The sequence below is a fragment of the Schistocerca serialis genome, chromosome 2 (genome assembly GCF_023864345.2).
Source record: "Schistocerca serialis cubense isolate TAMUIC-IGC-003099 chromosome 2, iqSchSeri2.2, whole genome shotgun sequence".
NCBI classification, from domain to species: domain Eukaryota; kingdom Metazoa; phylum Arthropoda; class Insecta; order Orthoptera; family Acrididae; genus Schistocerca; species Schistocerca serialis.
Window position 1 is genome coordinate 958,640,121 of NC_064639.1, and position 23,886 is coordinate 958,664,006.

A 23,886-nucleotide genomic window follows, 5' to 3' on the forward strand; every position below is an offset into this window, starting at 1 on the left:
TCCCTCTTTCTGTTCTCTCCTCTGCATTTAACAGCAGAATTTACCTTGCACTGTTACTACAGCGTATACTAAAAAAAAAAAAAAGCCATGCTCTGCTTAATTACAAGAATCCAATGAAATGTGATTCTTCAATTATTCTTCAGTGTTGCTCACCAGTGTGGGGACCCGTACCAAATAGGATTACTGCAAGAGACACAACTGGTCTACGTATGGCTGGTACATCTCGTCACACATTCGGCTGGAAAGCACGAGAGCGTCATGCTCAACAAAATGAGTAGTAGGCATTAAAGTGAGGCGTTGTGCTTCACGGAGAGTATTACTGTTGAAGTTTTGAGATAAGACCAGAAAGATAAGAGAAATCCGATCTCGTACTGAGGCTCACTGGAAGTCACCCTCACACGCACCATTAACGAACGGAACAGAAAAAAAACATTTCGTCCACGGCGAATTCATTAGAGTCCGAGCACAAGCTCCGATAGGGAAGAATGCAGAATTTGCCTCAAGCGATTTAGGGAAACCACAGAAAACATAAATCTGGATGGCCAGTCGTGGATTTGAACCACTGGAGTCTCTAATGCGAGTCTAGTTTCTTACCAATCCGTTACCTCGTCGGTGAATTGAGCTATAAAGAGGCAAAATCACGGTAGTGCGCGAAGTACGGTCCGCTGAACACCGTAAGATGCCTTGCAGAGTACGGATAGAAATGCGGACTTCAGGAAGGAAGACCAGTCGAAGACGAACATTTTGTTGAGGCCAATGAATTGTTTTCTGACGCAGACCACTCGCTGCTCTCGCTACTGTTTACTGCTGCTGCCATCTCAAGAGTGGGTCAACGACCAGGGAGCAGAGTCATAGAAATGGGCAAAAGTGGGTCGTCTTTTGAATTAGGATCGCAGAGCGTTAGCACGACAGCGGAAGGAGAAAGTTGTTTTCGATGTTGAGGTATTTAGCTCATCTGATGACGTGAGACACGAAGCCACGACATGCAGTGTCTAGGGCCTAATATAAGAAAGAGACAGCGCAAGGGCTGGCAACCAGTTCACTGCTGCATTCGACGAAAGTTGCCGCCATGCTTCGTCATTCGATCGCCGCTTTCCTGCTTCTGGCTACGTGCAAAGGTATCACATTTTATACACACACTGTTTCGAACAGTTTTACACCGTAATCAAATTCTTCTTGCTACCCAGAATCAGTCTTTTCATTTTAGCGTAGCTGTTACAGCTTAGTTGGGCACTTATCTGATCCTTGTCGTGTCTGTACTTTTACCCTTTACTGGCAACTGAGCAGTAACTCATTACTCCAATAGTTCAGTCCATGCCACATCGTGTTGCGGCACCTCTACGTGCTTGCTGGGGTCCTACACGATATTAGGCGGGTGTACCACTTTCATTAGCTCTTCAGTGTATATTACTATAAACTCTAAAAACTGCACATGTAAACCTTTACATGACTCGTATGCTGATTCCTATGACCCGTTTAAAAAATGTTAATTTTATTGTCTTTTTATAAAACATCCGTCATAATGTCTTTTGTTGGTTACACATGAAGTTTTTAAGAATAATAATTACGTTAAGCCGATACCCACCATGGGTATTATACACGAATTGGGCTAGCCTTTCAACAGCTTTTCCGTAACGACATTACAGTTTTGATGGGGTTCTTGTTTCTTTGGTTATTTCAATCTTATTCGGTGAGATGGTCAACATTAATGTTACTTAGTATTATTTATATTAAACCCGATAGAACCAAACGTCTGTAGACAGTTACTGTAGCGTTTTATCTAATATTGCCACAATACTTATTGCTAAGCAATTTAATTTGTACATTAACGCATTTTTAATTCTCAGAATCAACACTTCGGTTTATAATTCAAAAGTTTCAGGATTAACAGAAATCATGAAGCTGTTTTTCAGTAGAACTGTTCAAGAACTATATGTGGGTATTACAGATGTCGATATATCGTCAGTGTCAATGAAATTCACCAACAGCCGTGACACTTAAGCTGTCATTTTATTTCATTTTGAAGGCTACCAGTTTCAGCATTTCACTATGCCATCTTCAGACCCCGTACGCATCTCCTTAAATGTCCACCTTTTTGCAGTTTCTTCAGTTTTAATCTGCAGTTCATAACCAATAGATCGTGGTCAGAGTCCACATCTGCCACTGGAAATGTCTTACAATTCAAAACCTGGTTCCTAAGTCTCTGTCTTACCATTATATAAGCTATATGAAACCTTCCAGTGACTTCAGACCTCTTCTATGTATACAACCTTCATTCATGATTCTTGAACCAAGTGTTAGCTATGATTAAGTTATGCTCTGTGCAAAAGTCTACCAGGCGGCTTCCTCTTTCATTCTTTACCCCCATTTCATATTAACCTACTACTTTTCCTTCTCTTCCTTTTCCTACTGTCGAATTCCAGTCACCCATGAGTATTAAATTTTCCTCTCCCTTCACTATCTGAATAATTTCTTTTATTTCATCATACATTTCATCAATCTCTTTGTCATCTGCGGAGCTAGTTGGTATATAAAGTTGTACTGCTGTGGTAGGCGTGGGCTTCGTGTCTATCTTTGCTATAATAATGCGTTGATTATGCTGTTTGTAGTTGCTTAGCCGCGTTCCTATTTTTTATTCATTATTAAACCTACTCCTGCAATACCCCTATTTGATTTTGTATTTATAACCCTGTATTCACCTGACTAGAATTCTTGTTCCTCCTGCCACCGACCTTCACTATTTCCCACTATATCTAACTTTAACCTATTTCCCTTTTTAAATATTCTAACATACCTGCCCGATTAAGGGATCTGGCATCCCGCTCTCCGATCCGTAGAACGCCAGTTTTCTTTCTCCTGACAACGACATCCTCCTGAGTAGTGCCCGCCCGGAGATCTGAATGGGGGACTATTTTACCTCCAGAATATTTTACACAAGAGGACACCATCATCATTAAGCCATACAGTAAAGCTGCATGCCCTCGGGAAAAAATTACGGCTGTAGTTTCCCCTTGCTTTCAGCGGTTCGCAGTACCAGCAGAGCAAGGCCGTTTTGGTTAATGTTACAAGACCAGATCAGTCAATCATCCAGACTGTTGCCCCTGAAACTACTGAAAAGGCTGCTGCCCCTCTTCAGGACCAACACGTTTGTCTGGCCTAACCTAACCTAACCTAACCTCTCAACAGATACCCCTCGGTCGTGGTTGCACCTATGGTACGGCGGCTATCTGTATCGCTGAGGCAAGCAAGCCTGCTCACCAACGGCAAGGTCCATGGTTCATCGGGGGGCGGGGGGGGGGGGGGGGGGGGGGGGGCTATACTGTTAAAAAAAACGAAATATGAAAGGTCTCCATTATTTATTCATGACCCATGGGCTTGCACGATGAGGTTGCTTTCGTACCTCAGCAATACAGACAGCCGTACCGTTGCTGTAACCACGACGGAGCGGTACTTGTGCAACACATTATTTATTTTTTATTTATTTTGCTGTTAACTGCTCTACAGGGTCATTAACAAGCAATATCTTACTATAAAAAACAACAGAACTCTTGTAAAATACATTGGAAAATATCTTAGATTTGGGACTTAGGTCCAGAATATTTTCGCAGTAAAAATAGAATATGTATATGAACGCGTGGCATCAGTTCTTTCGGTCATGACCGGAAGAAGAGATTCGCCTCGATGGGCAATGAATCTACGACATTCAGTTCGGATGCACAATTACGTTCGACCTTCTGCGGGAATCTTTAAGTAGCGAGCATAGAGGACATGAACAGGGCTGTGGATAGGTGGCGCTGTGTGGGAATGCGTACAGATGTAATCCACGCATCTGCGATAAGCATTGTGTCCGGGTGGTGCAGTGGTTAAAGAAACAGCCTAGCAAGTTGGAGATCCCGGTCCGAACACATTTTCATCCGTCGGCGCTGATTCCACATAAAGTGCCGATGCAGCTGACATCAGTAGTTCCTTTAGTTTGCCTTCCCTTCTCCTCCTCTCCCACTCCCCCCTCCAACTTCAATTAGCTTTAAAGTACGTAGTTAAATATGGGTTAATACATTTGCGAAACACTTCAGTTCAAGGGATATGACATGCGCCAGAACTAAATTCACTTATAATAAGGAATCAGACAATCACGCCGATGAACAGACACTGGCGGTGAAACAAATTTTCTGCCACTAGGGTTTGTACCCGCCATCTTCTGTCGACCTCTACCGCAAAAACTTTCGCCAATGGTCCCAGCTACTGTCAGTGCAAGCTTCATATACCTCTTTCCAATTGCAAAACATTTATTTTAGGCCTGAGCATAGCAAAAATAAGTTATACAAGTAAACTCATTGAACTGCAATCCAGCAATATAATTTCGTGCAAATTTTTTGAAAAGCTAGTTTTATTATAAATTACGAGTCGCACAATAATATAACTTTGTAGGTACATTAAGTTGTATGTGTGGATAGTACAGGGTAGTAATTATTGAACTATATGAAATAAAACCGTCATACCTTCTGAACGGTTTGCGTTAGGACGTCCAAACTGCACGGTTGGCCGCGGAGCATGATGGGAATTAGTAGGCGCAGCTCACTCGCCTTGTCGTTGGCCATTTTCATGTGAAAATGCCACGGTAAAGCGTGCCTGAGCGTATAGCACTTGAGAAGGCCTACTATGCGAGCAATAACAGCCCAACTACGGTTCAAAGGAAGTTTGCGACCGAGTTCATGCTGAAGACAACCGGTTCAAGTGTGCTGACAATCAGGAATTTGATTCGCAAGTTTGAGAGAACTGGTAGTGTTCGTGATGACAGTGTTGGCAACGTCGGTGTCCAAAAATGGTGAAAGGCCTGAAAACATCGAGAAGACACGTGCTGCGTTTCAAACCAGCCCCAGGAAATCGATCAGACGAGTTGTATAACAGGTGGGAATCAACCAGGAGACACTGCGACAAATTGGAGACACTGCGACAAATTGTTGTTGAACATCTGCAGCCCTTCCCACACAAAGTTCAAACCCATCAGCCATTAAGCCCCTGGGTCATGGAACAGGGGTTGTGTTTCGCCATTACTATGGTCCACAGAATTTCCGAACAGGACTTTGATGTGAATGTGGTTTGGTTAACGACGGAGCCCATTTTTATTTGGATGGGCTCGTCAATAAGCAAAATTGGCGCATCCAGCGAACTGACAATCCGCATTTCGCGATGGAGAAGTCTCTTCACTCTCAACGGGTGACCGTGTGATGTGGAATGTCCAGTCACAGAATAGTAGTTGCGATATTCCTTGATGGCACGGTGGCTACCGAACGATGCGTGAAGGTTTTGGAAGATGATTTCATCTCCATTATTCAAAGTGATTCTGATTTCGACAACGTGTGGTTCATGCAAGACAGAGCTCGACCCCAGCAGAAGAGTCCTGGAGGGGCACTTTGGGGATCGCATTCCAGCTCTGGGGTATCCAGAGGACCCTGGAATGGGCCACGAATTGCCGCCATATTCTCTGGATCTGAACACATGCGACCCCTTTTTGTGGGGCTATATTAAAGACAAGGTGTACAGCAATAACTTCAAAACCATTACTGAGCTGAAAACATTCGTTAGGGAGGTCATCGACATCATCGACGTTCCGACACTTCAGAGGTTCACGCAGAATTTCGCTATCCGTCTGCACCACATCATCGCTAATGATGAGCAGGCATATCGAACGTGTCATAACCTAAATCCGAATATCTGTAGTGACATTTACACGTTTTGTCACCCTATACATAGTCCCATACTCAGGATATGAACAAAGGGGAGAGGATGTAGGATTCCTGCATCGCCGCTCATGTCAAAGTCTAGTGGAGATGGTATGCCAGTGCTTTTCTCCGGCTTGTTATGAAGTGTTTGCGTGTATCTGTGTGGTATGGATGACTGTGGTGAGTGTGTATACAGTGTAGTGTTGGTTTTGTGTTGTCGTAGATGAAAACCTTATAGCCAACTGCTCTCGAATAACACGAAGAGGACCGCCGAGCTTGACGTTCCCATCCGACTAACGGGTCACTATCAACAGTGTCACAGGCCCTCACGTCTCACTGCAGAGACGTTTGGCGCAAAGATATCGTCAGGAACTCTACACAGCTACTTCCCTTCCCCTTGCTGGTCTAATACTGGCAGTGAAAATTTCATACGCCATCAGGATTCGAACCGAATTACCTCCAAGTCAAACGACACTGCACACTTGCGCTTTAGCGACCCCAGCTATGGAGGTGGGACGTATATGTGGAGACTGTCTATAAAAGGAGTCGCAAATAGAACCAGTAGTAAAGAAATAGCAAATTAAAACGTCATGCTTGATGCTAAAGTGCTACAGCATGAAGAGCGAACGTTCAGTAAGCGATAAACCGTTTTCATTTAATTACCTAATGGATCCGTAAGCGATAAAAAGTTTAGAAAATGTTTGAAATTATGTATAGACTTAGTTGTAACTCGCAAAATGCTCTCATCCTCAAATACTGGATGAATGTAGTCTGGGTAATTTACGCACCACGAATTATGCTGCCACAAGACACACACACACACACACACACACACACACACACATTATATGGGTGGTCCATTGATCGTGACCGGGCCAAATATCTCACGAAATAAGCGTCAAACGAAAAAACTAAAAATAACGAAACTTGTCTAGCTTGAAGAGGGAAACCAGATGGCCCTATGGTTGGCCCGCTAGATGGCGCTGCCATAGGTCAAACGGATACCAACTGCGTTTTTATAAATAGGAACCCCCATTTTTTATTACATATTCGTGTAGTACGTAAAGAAATATGAATGTTTTCGTTAGACCACTTTTTTCGGTTTGTGATGGATGGCGCTGTAATAGTCACAAACATATGACTCACAATTTTAGACGAACAGTTGGCAACAGGTAGGTTTTTTAAATTAAAATACAGAACGTAGGTACGATTAAACATTTTATTTCGGTTGTTCTAATGTGATACATGTACCTTTCTGAACTTATTTCTGAGAACGCATGCCGTTACAGCGTGGTCACCTGTAAATACCACATTAATGCAATAAATGCACAAAATGATGTCCGTCAACCTCAATGCATTTGGCAATAGGTGTAACGACATTCCTCTCAACAGCGAGTAGTTCGCCTTCCGTAATGTTCGCACATGCATTGACAGTGCACTGACGCATGTTGTCAGGCGTTGTCTGTGGATCACAATAGCAAATATCTTTCAACTTTCCCCACAGAAAGAAATCCTGGGCCGTCAGATCGGTTGAACGTGCGGGCCATGGTATGGTGCTTCGACGACCAATCCACCTGTCATGAAATATGCTACTGAATACCGCTTCAACCGCACGCGAGCTATGCGCCAGACATCCATCATGTTGGAAGTACATCGCCATTCTATCATGCAGTGAAACATCTTTTAGTAACATCGGTAGAACATTACGTAGGAAATCAGTATTCATTGCACCATTTAGATTGCCATCGATAAAATGGGGAACAATTATCCTTCCTCCCATAATTCCGCACCATACATTACCCCGCCAAGGTCGCTGATGTTCCACTTGCTGCAGCCATCGTGGATTTTCCGTTGCCCAATAGTGCATATTATGCCGGTTTACGTTACCGCTGTTGGTGAATGACGCTTCGTCGCTAAATAGAACGCGTGCAAAAAATCTGTCATCGTCCCGTAGTCTCTCCTGTGCCCAGTGGCAGAACTGTACTCGAAGTTCAAAGTCGTCGCCATGCAATTCCTGTTGCATAGAATTATGGTACGGGTGCAATCGATGTTGATGTAGCATTCTCAACACCGATGTTTTTGAGATTCCCGATTCTCGCGCAATTTGTCTGCTACTGATGTTCGGATTAGCCACGACAGCAGCTAAAACACGTTCTTGGAAATCATCATTTGTAGCAGGTAGTGGTTGACGTTTCACATGTGGCTGAACACTTCCTGTTTCGTTAAATCATGTAACTATCCGGCGAACGGTCCGTAGACTTGGATGATGTCATCCAGGATACCGAGAAGCATACATAGTACACACCCTTTGGGCATTTTGATCACAATAGCCATACATCAACACGATATCGACCTTTTCCGCAATTGGAAAACAGTCCATTTTAACACGGGTAATGTATCACGAAGCAAATACCGTTCGCACTGGCGGAATGTTACGTGATACCACGTACTTATACGTTTGTGACTATTACAGCGCCATCTATCACAAAGCGAAAAAAGTGGTCCAACTAAAACATTCATATTTCTTTACGTACTACACGAATATGTAATAAAAATGGGGGTTCCTATTAAAAAAAAAAGCTGTTGATATCCGTTTGACCTATGGCAGCGGTATCTATCAGGCCAACCATAGCGCCATGTGGTTTCCCCCCTCAAGCTAGACGAGTTTCGTTCTTTGTAGTTTTTTCGTTTAATACTTATTTCTTGAGATATTTGGCCCGGTCACTATCAATGGACCACCCTGTATATGTATATACATATACTTCGTAAGTATATCAGATGTCTTATTGTGTTACACCTATAACGTCAGATTATAACCCAGCAGTTTAAATTTTTAAATTCGCTCAATAAATACGTGAATTGCCGAAAATAACTTTTTGTTACCCATCGAAGCCGTAATATAGGCAATTTGTGGCTGGGATGGGTGATCGGGTGACCATTTTAGTCGTTATAACTTGAAATACTGACGAACCTCTTTACCCTACATTAAATGTACTCGCAACTGCGATTATGGACAACCATCAACTGAGGAATGGAAAGACGACAATTAAAACTTTGGCACCGAGCGAGGTGGCGCAGTGGTTAGACACTGGACTCGCATTCGGGAGGACGACAGTTCAATCCCGCGTCCGGCCATCTTGATTTAGGTTTTCCGTGATTTCCCTTAATCACTCCAGGCAAATGCCGGGATGGTTCCACTGAAAGGGCACGGCCGACTTCCTTCCCTAATCCGATGAGACCGATGACCACGCTGTCTGGTCTCCTTCCCCAAAACAACCAACCTAAACTTTGGCAGACCGGGGCTCGATCCCGTTTTTCTCACTTATCACGAGCGGTCGCCTTACTATTTGGCTATTCATGCAGAATCACGGCCACACCCAAACTTCCACCTGTTGTCAGCCATGCGTCTGCAGCCCATACTCGTACATCCATTGTGAGTATTCCGGTAAAGGTGAGACATTTTACTTGAAAGTCACTTGCCCGGTATCGGCGGACAAACACGATGTTGCAGTGTCTCCGTTATTCTGAATTATGATGCACAGTTGCTTTGGATATTATGCATTTCCATGGGGACAGGCGCTGCGGCGACTACAGCGTTTATGAAACACGTAAAATGTATTCGCAATTACGAGTATGGATTACCATCAGCTGTAGAAGTTCCTTTGCTTCGTAATTCAAAATACGCTGGCACTGTAATATCGTGTTTATTCCGCCGACACCGGGCAAGCGACTTTCAAGTAAAATGTCTCCCCTGTACGGGCATGTACATAGTGGATGTACGAGTACAGGTCATGGACATATATTTGACGACACATGGAAGTTTGGGGCTAGCCGTGAGTCGTGCACGGATAGCCAAATGCTGCCGGGACGGTAGCTCAGCGTGTTCGGTCAGAGAGGCGCTGACCTTCTGTACTAAAAAAAAAAAAAAAAAAAAAAAAACTGAGTAAAGGAATCAACGATCAACTTGAACGGATGTCCTGTGACGTCCGCCCAGACCAAACGCAATGAACATTACGGAAAAAGAAGAAAAAAGGGCTAGCTACCCTCTGGAAAAAAAGAAAAAAAAGAAGAAAAACTAACGCATCAACGAACAACCTGAACGGAGGTAATCGGACGTCCGCTCCGAACGAAGTCAACGAACAATATAGAACAAAATTACATTAAAAAAAGGTAAGGCGACCGTTCGCGATGAGCGGGAAATCCGGGTTCGAGTCCCAGTCCGACACAAATTTTCGTTGTCGTCTTTCCATTATACAGCTGATGACTGTCCACATTCGCAGTTGCGAATACATTTAATGTACTTCATAACGGCTATAGTCGCTGCACTGCCTGTTACTACGGACATGTATGCGTATGCAAAGGAACTTCATATCGTAATTCAGAATAACATAGGCGCTGCAATATCGTAACTTCTTTAGCGTCTTATACATTCCATTGGCAAAGTAATGCAATAAATCTGTGAGTCACTCGGTACGCATCGATGTCAATGATTATCTCATCTTTTCTCTTTAATGCCTGGGGCTCATCTTTTGAAAAGCATACAGAGAAACAACTATCTGCATTCATGTTGAGAATTTTCTTCGCTAGAGACGCAGAAGCTGTCTGTTATTATGTCGCGAATTCGGGTTGCAGAAAGTCTGAGAATAAATTTGAATGATAATAAGACTGTGCGGCTGCGACGGATATGGCGCAGGGGGTGCAGCATCCGCGTGACAGGCGGGAAACGGTGTGGAACGAACCGCCACAGAGATGTGACGATGACAGGCGGCTGTGGGGTAATAGACTTCTGCGTCAAGACGAGGCAAGCTCACAGTTGCAAGATTTGAAGTAGCAGAAAGTTCGATATTCAGTGGCGCGGGCTTCACTGTCTCTTTAAAAGTTGGCGGATATCACGAAACACTAAAAAATATTGACGTCATATGTGACATATATTAGACTTCCGTTTCGTATCAAGCAAACTGACATTCGCGAGACTGTCGCTGATAACTGATTCTCCGTTATTTTGACGAGTTTCCAAAAAGGCGCACGGTACAACTGGCGCTCGGCTGAAGTCGATCGATTTGGTTGTGGGGGTCTGTAGCGTAGCCCGTGTCTAAGTTAGGACGAAAGGTGCTAATCTGGTTGTGAGTTGGGGAAACCAGCGAATGTTAATGCCTAATAAAAGTTGTGGTAACAGACTGATCCCAAGCGTTGTTCAATGTTCACGTTCGCTTTATGTTTCATCGGTAGTTGTACTCATTTTAGTTTTTCATCTGTTTTGCACTATACGATGGTAAACGCATCTGTGTCAATCAGCCGTGTGGCATGATCTTTGGCGCCGACGCATACTGATAAAATTATTGGCCCTCTGCAGCGACATTCTTACGACCTATTTGGCACACTGAAATGCACAGATAAATGACATATTGCGCTGCATACTTCATCTAAGTAACTAAATACAGGAAAGAAATACTAACAGGTCGTTTTCGAATATTTTTATATGTCTCTTTTCATCCCCATTCCAGCCTCGACCGGCTTCCCACAGTATTTACATTCAAGAGGAAGTCATATTTATATCAACCGTGAATGATATCGCTCCAGGCATACCTGACTTGAGCTGTGCTTCCTTTTCACTCCCACTGTCAGCTAAAGGGATGATAAGGGTGTCTTACTGTCTGTTCGACACAGCAATTTGTGCTTGCGCTAAGTTTCGTAGAAACTGCCTCAGGCGATACAGAAATATGCTGCTGCTGATGTCGTTGCTTTTGCATCCCCAGACCCCCCCCCCCCCCCAAACCCCACTCCCCCCGCCTCCCCCCCCCCCCACCCACCCGGCATCAGTGTGCCTATTGACCCCGAAAGCTAAGGAATCAGTACTAATATCGATTGTTATCTAATATTTTTACACTTCATGGTTTCTCACACTCATCCCAACCCTAGGCGTGGTAGGGGTATGTTAACAAGAAGATATTTTATACAACACAAACAACGGGTCTCGTATACATAAAATTTCGTTGAAATTGCTCCAAAAGTTTTTGAGTTATGGATCTATGTCACCACTTCTCCACCAGCAAACCCACCCATAACGTAGGCGGTTGTTAGCCACACACAGTGCTTTTTGCCAGATAGAAAGAGATATGTGTATCAAATTGGATAAAAACTATATATATATATATATATATATATATATATATATATATATATATATATATATACTCCTGGAAATTGAAATAAGAACACCGTGAATTCATTGTCCCAGGAAGGGGAAACTTTATTGACACATTCCTGGGGTCAGATACATCACATGATCACACTGACAGAACCACAGGCACATAGACACAGGCAACAGAGCATGCACAATGTCGGCACTAGTACAGTGTATATCCACCTTTCGCAGCAATGCAGGCTGCTATTCTCCCATGGAGACGATCGTAGAGATGCTGGATGTAGTCCTGTGGAACGGCTTGCCATGCCATTTCCACCTGGCGCCTCAGTTGGACCAGCGTTCGTGCTGGACGTGCAGACCGCGTGAGACGACGCTTCATCCAGTCCCAAACATGCTCAATGGGGGACAGATCCGGAGATCTTGCTGGCCAGGGTAGTTGACTTACACCTTCTAGAGCACGTTGGGTGGCACGGGATACATGCGGACGTGCATTGTCCTGTTGGAACAGCAAGTTCCCTTGCCGGTCTAGGAATGGTAGAACGATGGGTTCGATGACGGTTTGGATGTACCGTGCACTATTCAGTGTCCCCTCGACGATCACCAGTGGTGTACGGCCAGTGTAGGAGATCGCTCCCCACACCATGATGCCGGGTGTTGGCCCTGTATGCCTCGGTCGTATGCAGTCCTGATTGTGGCGCTCACCTGCACGGCGCCAAACACGCATACGACCATCATTGGCACCAAGGCAGAAGCGACTCTCATCGCTGAAGACGACACGTCTCCATTCGTCCCTCCATTCACGCATGTCGCGACACCACTGGAGGCGGGCTGCACGATGTTGGGGCGTGAGCGGAAGACGGCCTAACGGTGTGCGGGACCGTAGCCCAGCTTCATGGAGACGGTTGCGAATGGTCCTCGCCGATACCCCAGGAGCAACAGTGTTCCTAATTTGCTGGGAAGTGGCGGTGCGGTCTCCTACGGCACTGCGTAGGATCCTACGGTCTTGGCGTGCATCCGTGCGTCGCTGCGGTCCGGTCCCAGGTCGACGGGCACGTGCACCTTCCGCCGACCACTGGCGACAACGTCGATGTACTGTGGAGACCTCACGCCCCACGTGTTGAGCAATTCGGCGGTACGTCCACCCGGCCTTCCGCATGCCCACTATACGCCCTCGCTCAAAGTCCGTCAACTGCACATACGGTTCACGTCCACGCTGTCGCGGCATGCTGCCAGTGTTAAAGACTGCGATGGAGCTCCGTATGCCACGGCAAACTGGCTGACACTGACGGCGGCGGTGCACAAATGCTGCGCAGCTAGCGCCATTCGACGGCCAACACCGCGGTTCCTGGTGTGTCCGCTGTGCCGTGCGTGTGATCATTGCTTGTACAGCCCTCTCGCAGTGTCCGGAGCAAGTATGGTGGGTCTGACACATCGGTGTCAATGTGTTCTTTTTTCCATTTCCAGGAGTATATATATATATATATATATATATATATATATATATATATATATATATATATATAGAGGATGATTAGGTACTGCAAACGTGGAATACACAGTTGAATGAATGTTTAGGATCCGAGAATAGTCTGAACTAGACAGAAATGTGCAGTTGTGTATTATGTTATGATGTTATGCAGTTCCCAACGTTTCTGTAACGTATGAAATACCGCCTTTACAAAACATGTCACTAAATTCTGTCAACAAAAATGAGGCACCTTGTGCCGAGGTGTACCTACATCCGAAGTTTGTTTTTGAACTCCAGGTGCTAGGCATTGTCCTGTTGGAGGTGGTATGCCGTTGCCTTCTGCCACCTTTAAACTGACTTATCGAGCCAGATGTAGAGGGGATTTGTAGTTGAACGCGAATAACGAAACACGGTGCAACCCAGCGCTTTGGACATCAGCAAATATTGCCGGATGTGACAGAAGCGACAGATGAAAAACCTTAGACTGAACGGGGATCGAACACAAGACGTTTAGATTTGTAGTCTGATACTTCCCCACTTTTTGTTCTTTTACCCTTAAGTTATTAAATATTTCTTCTTGAAACTTGCGCCGGCCGGTGTGGCCGAGCGGTTCTGGGCGCTACAGTCTGGAACCGAGAGACCGCTACGGTCGCAGGTTCGAATCCTGCCTCGGGCATGGATGTGTGTGGTGTCCTTAAGTTAGTTAGGTTAAAGTAGTTCTAAGTTCTAGGGGACTGATGACCTCAGCAGTTAAGTCCCATAGTGCTCAGAGGCATTTTTTGAAACTTAACTAAAAATTCCTGTTTCCTCCATCCCCAAACATAAATATTCTTTAGTGGAAAGTAACATAATCGGCGTCTACACTGAGTCACTGGACCACACCCCTATATCTTACTTGGCAGAAGCAGTCAAGGCTGTATTTATCCTTGCTCGTAATTAGTTCCCAGTGACAAGAGAGAGTGTGTGCTGTTGGTTACAGGGCTGAAGTACCCGCACTACGAGCAGGTGTTCCGCGATCCTGCCACCTACGACATGCTGTACAGCTCAGCGTCCGGCCCCATCAACGAGACGTGGTACTTCAACCGGAGGGTCAACCTCACCGCCCTCGTACTGCCCTCGCAGATTGTCAGCTACTGCCAGAGCGGTAACCAGTCTGCAGGTAAGGACTCCAACATCTACCCGGACTGATCCGGCACTGTTCAGTTTTCAGTAAAGCGATGTTCAAATACGCCAGTAACCCAATAACTGCATATAACTTCACAAGCCAAGATCTCTAACAAAGAATTTTATTGAATGACCGGTTTCGACAGAGCTATTCCGTCGGAACTTAAGCTTAAAATTTTTTACAACAAATTGTCCATCAGTGTTCCAAGTCGCTTCACACTGCATACGCACTTCCCACTACCATGAAGGTCGCTACACGTTGCCATGTCAAATATAGAAGTACTATGTACAAACGCAAACATAACTATATTGCAGCGATTATCAGTGTCGATGTTCACCACTAGCTGGCAACTCCTTCATTTTTGTTTCACACGTTGGCAACTCATGCTGGTCATTCAATAAAATGATTTTTTAACGATCTTGACTTCCAAAGTTTTCTCCAATTATCATACGTTGCAGATGGCTTCCATACAGACAATGTCAGGAATATATACCAGTAACTCACCTATCCCTGATTCTTTAAAAAACTGAAGTCTCATGTATGAAATAACTTCAGACAACTTTCTGTTGAACATATAAATGGACGTGTTCAATATTTTACGTTGAGCACGTAAATCCTTTAAGGAAGAAGGCCCAAAACCCCGTCAATATTACAACGATATAGTTTTGTAGGTAGTTTCAGTAGTACATTTCGATACTGGCTGTAAGAGTTATTGCAAGTAGAGTTCGTAATAATGAAGTAGAAAATGAAAACGTCGTTCTGGATTGCATGAAAGCGAAAGTGCAGTAAGAAATAAACGTTTTATTCTTACATTATTTTGTAGGGGGTGTCAGTGAGAAATAATTTCGGAAAGATTTGAAAATATGTGTCAAGTTCGTCGGAAGTCGCTTAGTGCTATGATTCTCAAATAATGGCTGAATATAGTTTGAGTAATCTGCACGCTACACGGCCTCTTGACATATACACAAACTTTCATTCTTGGCTTGTTATTATTTTAAACCTTTAACGTAAGCTTATCCCTCTTAATGAATGGATTGTAATACCATTTTCAACTTTTAAATTTGGTCAGTAACTAAATGAAGTACTAAGGGCCAAATTTTTTGAATCACACGCTTGCCGACGTCGTAATTTGTCATATAATAAGACACATATAATTACAGAAGGTCTGATCACTTACTTGCAAAATTTATATACTTCCATTACTGTACCCGTGGTATAGGGGCAGCGTCTTTGTTTAGTAACGTCCTCGGTCAGGCGATCGAAATCCGCCATCGCCTGAATTTTGATTAAATATCGTAAGCAATGGCGGCCGAAGACATCCGGCATAAGAAGTCACCCCCATTCAGCCAACGTCCATGTCAAAGACGGCAGAGGCGCAGACAGAGGTTCAGGGAATCCTTTTGTCTTTGGGATGGGAAACTGCTCCTAAAGGCGGAAGAATCAGCAATGATCACCGGCATGAGGCTGCATAAGGCAGTGGAAACCACTGCATTAAAGACATGTAACATGTATCCAGAGCACAGTTGGCCTGCAATAAAAAAAGTGTTATGATGATCTCTCCATTGGCAAAAGATTGCGAAATAGTGTCTAGATATAGTACAGATTGTTAAATGGAAAGAAGACAAGGATTTCTTGTCAAATGAATAGAGAGTAATATAACAGCAGGAGAAAACGGTATAACAAGGGTAGGATTCGTTGTTGTGGTATGTAACGTGGTGCTAAGAAAGCTTAGTACGACAGAAAAGCTTCTGTTTCCAGACATATACATTATACGAGGGTTGCCCAGAATGTATGCACCGCATTTTTTTTCTCAGCCGACAACACTGTTACGAATGCGAAACGTTACGTATGTATTATTTGAGGTCTCCTGAATGAGCGCGACAGGTTTCTGTCACTTCCGACAGATAGCGTTGCTGCAGGACAGTTTCAAAATGGCGTCTGTAGGTGATGTACGTTACAAGCACCGTGCCGTCATTGAATTTCTCACTGCAGAGAAAGAAACAGCGGGGAATATTCACAAACGCTTGTGCAAAGTCTACGGAGCATCTGTTGTCGACACAAGTACAATTAGTCGCTGGGGACGGAGGGTGAGGTGATCAGAAGGCTGTTCGGCGGAGCTCCACGATTTGCAGCGGTCTGGGAGACTATCCACAGCCTGTCACCCCTGACATGTTGCAGCGAGATGAGGCTGTCATTCGTGAGGACAGACGCATTACGACCCGGCAGTTGGCGTTGCGTCTGTCAATCAGCAAAGGAAGTGTGTTTGCAATTATTCGCACTCTTGGATATTCAAAAGTGTGTGCAAGATGGGTCCCGCAGTGTCTAACGGTAGATCAAAAATCGCACAGAAAAAACATTTGTCTCGATTTGCTGTAACGTTTTGAAGCTTAGGGCGAGGCCTTCTTGTCACAGATTTTAACGTGTGATGAAACCTGGGCTCACCATGTTGAGCCCAAAACAAAACGACAGTGGATGGAATGCTCCCATTCCCATTCCTCACATAAGAAAAAATTCAAAGCAAGTGCTTTCGCCGCTAAGGTCATGATCACTGTGTTCTGGGACTGTGAATGTTTGATTCTCACTGATGTGATGCCAAGAGGCGGTACCATTAATTCAGAAGCATATGTTAACACATTAACAAACTTCAAGATGTGCTTCCGGCCACTTCGGCGGCACAACGACCCAGGAGGTGTTTTGCTGCCCTGACCTAGTCCCCATAGATTTCCACTTATTTGGGCCAATACAGGATTCCATTCGTGGAAGACATTTTGAGGAAGATGAGGAGGTAACTCACATAGTGAAGCACTGGCTTCGCCACCAGGACAAGGATTGGTTCCGACACGACATACACGCTCTTGTTTCGCGCTGGAGTGGGACCACAGAACGGGATGGAGATTTCGTGGAAAAATACGGTGTGTGGATAAAACACCATTCTTGTGTTTGTGCAATTCTCAGTACTTTCAATAAAGAATTGTTGCAGAGAAAATTGCAGTGCATTACTTTCTGGGCGACCCTCATACATTAACATAATGTGAAAAATGAACTTTATGATTGCTATAATCCATTTGTTGAATTTGGAATGTACTATTTTGGCCACTTAGAATGAATTCAAGGAAACCGCAATACACATCTTACGAAAAGTCATCAAAATTGGTGTAACTGGGGTCATACTTGGTTGAAACACGTTAAGGTTACAGAAACTAGACTTCCAAAACCTTCCTTTTGTTGCGACTCCAGTGTAATAGACATCTTCAGGTTTTTAGGTGAAACGGATCCCTATTTTCAGAGATGGTTCTTTTTACTACAGAAAACATGTACTAGAGGTGACCTCATGATGGTTCGAATTGAGAACAACCAGTATTAGTCGAGAGAGGGCGAAGGTGCAGAGAAAACCGTTAATATCGAAATCAGTAAATAAATAAGGCAGAAATAGGACAAAAAAGGAGAAAAAGAACAAATAAAATCCACTATTTTCTGGCCTACAATGAATCAGAATGGATATACACTCCTGGAAATGGAAAAAAGAACACATTGACACCGGTGTGTCAGACCCACCATACTTGCTCCAGACACTGCGAGAGGGCTGTACAAGCAATGATCACACGCACGGCACAGCGGACACACCAGGAACCGCGCTGTTGGCCGTCGAATGGTGCTAGCTGCGCAGCATTTGTGCACCGCCGCCGTCAGTGTCAGCCAGTTTGCCGTGGCATACGGAGCTCCATCGCAGTCTTTAACACTGGTAGCATGCCGCGACAGCGTGGACGTGAACCGTATGTGCAGTTGACGGACTTTGAGCGAGGGCGTATAGTGGGCATGCGGGAGGCCGGGTGGACGTACCGCCGAATTGCTCAACACGTGGGGCGTGAGGTCTCCACAGTACATCGATGTTGTCGCCAGTGGTCGGCGGAAGGTGCACGTGCCCGTCGACCTGGGACCGGACCGCAGCGACGCACGGATGCACGCCAAGACCGTAGGATCCTACGCAGTGCCATAGGGGACCGCACCGCCACTTCCCAGCAAATTAGGGACACTGTTGCTCCTGGGGTATCGGCGAGGACCATTCGCAACCGTCTCCATGAAGCTTGGCTACGGTCCCGCACACCGTTAGGCCGTCTTCCGCTCACGCCCCAACATCGTGCAGCCCGCCTCCAGTGGTGTCGCGACAGGCGTGAATGGAGGGACGAATGGAGACGTGTCGTCTTCAGCGATGAGAGTCGCTTCTGCCTTGGTGCCAATGATGGTCGTATGCGTGTTTGGCGCCGTGCAGGTGAGCGCCACAATCAGGACTGCATACGACCGAGGCACACAGGGCCAACACCCGGCATCATGGTGTGGGGAGCGATCTCCTACACTGGCCGTACACCACTGGTGATCGTCGAGGGGACACTGAATAGTGCACGGTACATCCAAACCGTCATCGAACCCATCGTTCTACCATTCCTAGACCGGCAAGGGAACTTGCTGTTCCAACAGGACAATGCACGTCCGCATGTATCCCGTGCCACCCAACGTGCTCTAGAAGGTGTACGTCAACTACCCTGGCCAGCAAGATCTCCGGATCTGTCCCCCATTGAGCATGTTTGGGGCTGGATGAAGCGTCGTCTCACGCGGTCTGCACGTCCAGCACGAACGCTGGTCCAACTGAGGCGCCAGGTGGAAATGGCATGGCAAGCCGTTCCACAGGACTACATCCAGCATCTCTACGATCGTCTCTATGGGAGAATAGCAGCCTGCATTGCTGCGAAAGGTGGATATACACTGTACTAGTGCCGACATTGTGCATGCTCTGTTGCCTGTGTCTATGTGCCTGTGGTTCTGTCAGTGCGATCATGTGATGTATCTGACCCTAGGAATGTGTCAATAAAGTTTCCCCTTCCTGGGACAATGAATTCACGGTGTTCTTATTTCAATTTCCAGGAGTGTATATTCACTGAGGCTCGTGATACTAGGGTGATACCCGAACCCTACTCATAACACTGCAGTGGAAGCGAACAGAATAAACTGCTACGTAGCGTAGCACAGCGGGAAGACGGACAGGCAAGCAAGCTTCCTTTAGCCTGCTCGGGTTGGCAGCACCTTGACTTGTATGGGGGTACAGCAGCCTGCCCGTTCTGCTGCTAGCCTGCAGCAGCTTGCCTGCCTGGCTAACAGGCAAGTTTAGGCAGGTTACAATCGGAATTCGTACACCTCTGTCCATAACAAAAACTTTTGATCACTTAGCCAGTGATATAAAATGTCTGACAGATCGCAAAGTAAAATTTGACAGCAAAACTTAAAAAAGCTTCTCTTTGACAACTCCTATTCTGTGAAGAATTTCTGTTATCGTAATGTGTAAAACAGTGGTTTCCAAGGTGGGGGTAATTACCTCCCGAGAGGTAAAATGAAATTTCCTGAGGGATAAAAACTACACTATTCTATTTTGTGCAGTCACGAAACGAAATTACTTACAAAAGATCATCACTATTAAAAAAAGCTGGTGATAATTTGGTGAAGGGAGGAGGGGGGGGGGAGGAACGGGGAGGCAGAGTGTGGGGGTACTAGCTAATGTCCGAATGCACTCAGGAGTAATGGTTTAAGAAGAGTTGGGAACCATTACTGTAAAAGTTGGTGGGTAGGATTACTAACTCGCGTCTGTAGATACTTTTAAAAAGAAAGAAAGAAAGAAAGATATTTTATATATGTTCACCATGTAGCCATATTTACAAATTAAGTTGTGATATGTACCTAAAAATGACTCGTTCCACATCATTGCGATTTATCGGGCAAATGACCCATGGAATATGAAACTTCACTACTGGCCATTAAAATTGCTACACCACGAAGATGACGTGCTACAGAAGCGAAATTTAACCGACAAGAACAAGATGCTGTGATATGGAAATTATTAGTTTTTCAGAGCATTCATACAAGGTTGGCGCCGGTGGCGACACCTACAACGTGCTGGCATGAAGAAAGCTTCCAACCGATTTCTCATACAAAAACAGCACTTGACAGGCGTTGCCTGGTGAAACGTTGGTGTGATGCCTCGTGTAAGGAGGAGAAATGCGTACCATCACGTTTCCGACATTGATAAAGGTCGGATTGTAGCCTATCGCGATTGCGGTTTATCGTACCGCGACATTGCTGCTCGCGTTGGTCGAGATCCAATGACTGTTAGCAGAATATGGAATCGGAGGGTTCAGGAGTGTAATACAGAACGCCGTGCTGGATCCCAACGGCCTCGTATCACTACAGTCGAGATGACAGGCATCTTATCCGCATGGCTGTAACGGATCGTGCAGCCACGTCTCGATTCCTGAGTCAACAGATGGGGACGTTTGCAAGACAACAACCATCTGCACGAACAATTCGACGACGTTTGTAACAGCACGGACTATCAGCTCGGAGACCATGGCTGCGGTTACCCGTGACGCTGCATCACAGACAGGAGCGCCTGCGATGGTGTAGTCAACGACGAACCTGGGTGCACGAATGGCAAAACGTCATTTTTTCGGATGAATCGAGGTTTTGTTTACAGCATGATGATGGTCGCGTCCATGTCTGGCGACATCGCGGTGAACGCACATTGGAAGCATGGGCAGCTGTACCTGTTCATGCCATCCAAGCTCTGTTCGACTCAATGCCCAGGCATATCAAGACCGTTATTACGGCCAGAGGTGGTTGTTCTGGGTACTGATTTCTCAGGATCTACGCACCCAAATTGTGTGAAAATGTAATCACATGTCAGTTCTAGTATAATACAGGGTTATTACAAATGATTGAAGCGATTTCACAGCGCTACAATAACTTTATTATTTGAGATATTTTCACAATGCTTTGCACACACATACAAAAACTCAAAAGGTTTTTTTAGGCATTAAAAAATGTTCGATATGTGCCCCTGTAGTGATTCGGCAGACATCAAGCCGATAATCAAGTTCCTCCCACACTCGGTGCAGCATGTCCCCATCAATGAGTTCGAAAGCATCGTTGATGCGAGCTCGCAGTTCTGGCACGTTTCTTGGTAGAGGAGGTTTAAACACTGAATCTTTCACATAACCCCACAGAAAGAAATCGCATAGGGTTAAGTCGGGAGAGCGTGGAGGCCATGACACGAATTGCTGATCATGATCTCCACCACCACCAATCCATCGGTTTTCCAATCTCCTGTTTAATAAATGCCGAACATGATGATGGAAGTGCGGTGGAGCACCATCCTGTTGAAAGATGAAGTCGGCGCTGTCGGTCTCCAGTTGTGGCATGAGTCAATTTTCCAGCATGTCCAGATACACGTGTCCTGTAACGTTTTTTTCGCAGAAGAAAAAGGGGCCGTAAACTTTAAACCGTGAGATTGCACAAAACACGTTAACTTTTGGTGAATTGCGAATTTGCTGCACGAATGCGTGAGGATTCTCTACCGCCTAGATTCGTACATTGTGTCTGTTCACTTCACCATTAAGAAAAAATGTCGCTTCATCACTGAAAACAAGTTTCGCACTGAACGCATCCTCTTCCATGAGCTGTTGCAACCGCGCCGAAAATTCAAAGCGTTTGACTTTGTCATCGGGTGTCAGGGCTTGTAGCAATTGTAAACGGTAAGGCTTCTGCTTTAGCCTTTTCCGTAAGATTTCCCAAACCGTTGGCTGTGGTACGTTTAGCTCCCTGCTTGCTTTATTAATCGACTTCCGCGGGCTACGCGTGAAACTTGCCCGCACGCGTTCAACCGTTTCTTCGCTCACTGCAGGCCGACCCGTTGATTTCCCCTTACGGAAGCATCCAGAAGCTTTAAACTGCGCATACCATCGCCGAATGGAGTTAGCAGTTGGTGGATCTTTGTTGAACTTCGTCCTGAAGAACAATTTTAATGGCCAGTAGTGTAACTAGCTGTAGGAATTGTGACAGTTTTGTATTAAGGACTGTCAACTGCAGTGACGAATACGGATACCCTCGTTGGTATGAGACTGTTGAATCCACCTGTTGCCGTATAGGTTCCTGGGCTAAGTCACCTTACGCGGAGGATCTGGAGGTTCGCGTCTACGAGAGCAACCAGATGTCGGCCGCTGGCAGGCGGCTGGTGGCGGTGGGCAGGTACCTGGGGAACGCGACCTCTGGCGAGGAGCTGAGGGTCACGTTGGTGGCGGCGGCGGCGGCGGACGCCAAAGTGAACGCTTACAGCAGCCTCCAGCCGCAGCCACCCACCATGGCCGCCTACAACGGCACCAGCGGCAGTCCCAGCTACATCGTCAGTGTCGCCTTCAAGAACTCCGGGCTGTACCCCTGGTATCTGCGGCGCGACCTCGCCACGCTGTCGCCGCTTACCGAGATAAACAACGAGCAAGGATTCGTCATCGGACTCGCCTTTGTGCTCGTGTGAGGGACCTATCTTATTCCTACTGTAGTTGGGGCAGACGCCAGGGAAACGGCCTATCAGTCATACGTAAGTCGTTTAGCTGAGTCAACACAGTGAGGTTCTGCTAAGAAAAAGTTATCGCAGTACATAAGACAAACAATGTGCAAATAAATGAGCAGAAACTGTGTCAACAATAAAAGGTTTAAATAAATTATCTACAAAAACATAACTATTTCTTTCTGAATTATAGTTCTCTGGTTTTCCGTAGAAATTCTTCTTACAAGGTGATGGGGAAATAAATTTAGGAATTTTGAAATTTTTGAAGTCCTCAAGGTAGGAGACGAGGTACTGGCAGAATTGAAGGTGTGAAGAGTGGTAGTGGGTCGTGCTTGGGTAGCTCAGACGGTAGAGCACTTGCCCGTGAAAGGCAAAAGTCCCGAGTTCGAGTCTCTGTCCGGCTCACAGTTTTAATCTGCCAGGAAGTTTAAAATTTACGAATATTTAGTACTGCTTATAATATCGACAATCGTCTTCTGGAATCTCTTGAAGGTTGTATTTCCAGATAGCTACAGGAGTTTCTATACAACTGTAATCAAATATTTGCTTCCAGATCTGTAATGTAGTTCAAGCAATTTGGTAATTGGTGAAAAAATAAATGCACAGGATGTCCGTAATTAAAGCTCCAGTTTCAAAAGGCTGTAGAAAGAGAACCACTGGTCAGAGGGACGTCAAATTTGAACAGGAGGATGCAGAGCAAACGTCATGGAACAAAAAAAGTTTAACAAAAATTTGATCGATAGGTGCACACTAACAGTCGCACGGCACTCGGCTGTTCCTCTGTTTGTATGCGAGACGCCCAAAACGACTGTCTCCACGAAGCAGCTCGTGCTGCTGGTAAGGCTCTTTTACAAGAACAGTGACTGTGCGCCAGTAGCCTTGCAGAAGTTCCGGACACTCAGGGGGTATGATAAGAGCTTTGTTTCCGACGTCTGCTAAGGGTCTGATGAAAATGATAACAAAATTAGAAAATACAGGTTCGTTTAGTGTAATGTG

At 45.4% G+C, this 23,886-nt stretch overlaps 2 protein-coding genes across 2 annotated transcripts in view; one reads left to right on the top strand and one right to left on the bottom strand.

The window, feature by feature from the left end:
* LOC126458343 (adenylyl cyclase 78C-like) overlaps positions 1-23,886 on the bottom strand; it is a 788,789-nt gene that overhangs the window by 315,741 nt on the left and 449,162 nt on the right. The window lies entirely within an intron of this gene.
* Positions 1,026-23,040, top strand: LOC126458344 (uncharacterized). Its single transcript, XM_050095310.1, has 3 exons — positions 1,026-1,118; positions 14,316-14,495; positions 22,472-23,040. The coding sequence occupies exons 1-3, from the start codon at positions 1,070-1,072 to the stop codon at positions 22,855-22,857; spliced, it is 615 nt and encodes a 204-aa protein (XP_049951267.1). The 5' UTR covers positions 1,026-1,069; the 3' UTR covers positions 22,858-23,040.

What these genes read in the sequence shown, in the direction of transcription:
- LOC126458344 (XM_050095310.1), top strand. Translation starts at nt 1,070, where the DNA reads ATGCTTCGTCATTCGATCGCCGCTTTCCTGCTTCTGGCTACGTGCAAA. An exon ending in GCTTCTGGCTACGTGCAAAG is followed by an intron (nt 1,119 to 14,315) that starts GTATCACATTTT and finishes TGTTGGTTACAG; the next exon opens with GGCTGAAGTACCCGCACTAC. An exon ending in GAGCGGTAACCAGTCTGCAG is followed by an intron (nt 14,496 to 22,471) that starts GTAAGGACTCCA and finishes GTTGCCGTATAG; the next exon opens with GTTCCTGGGCTAAGTCACCT.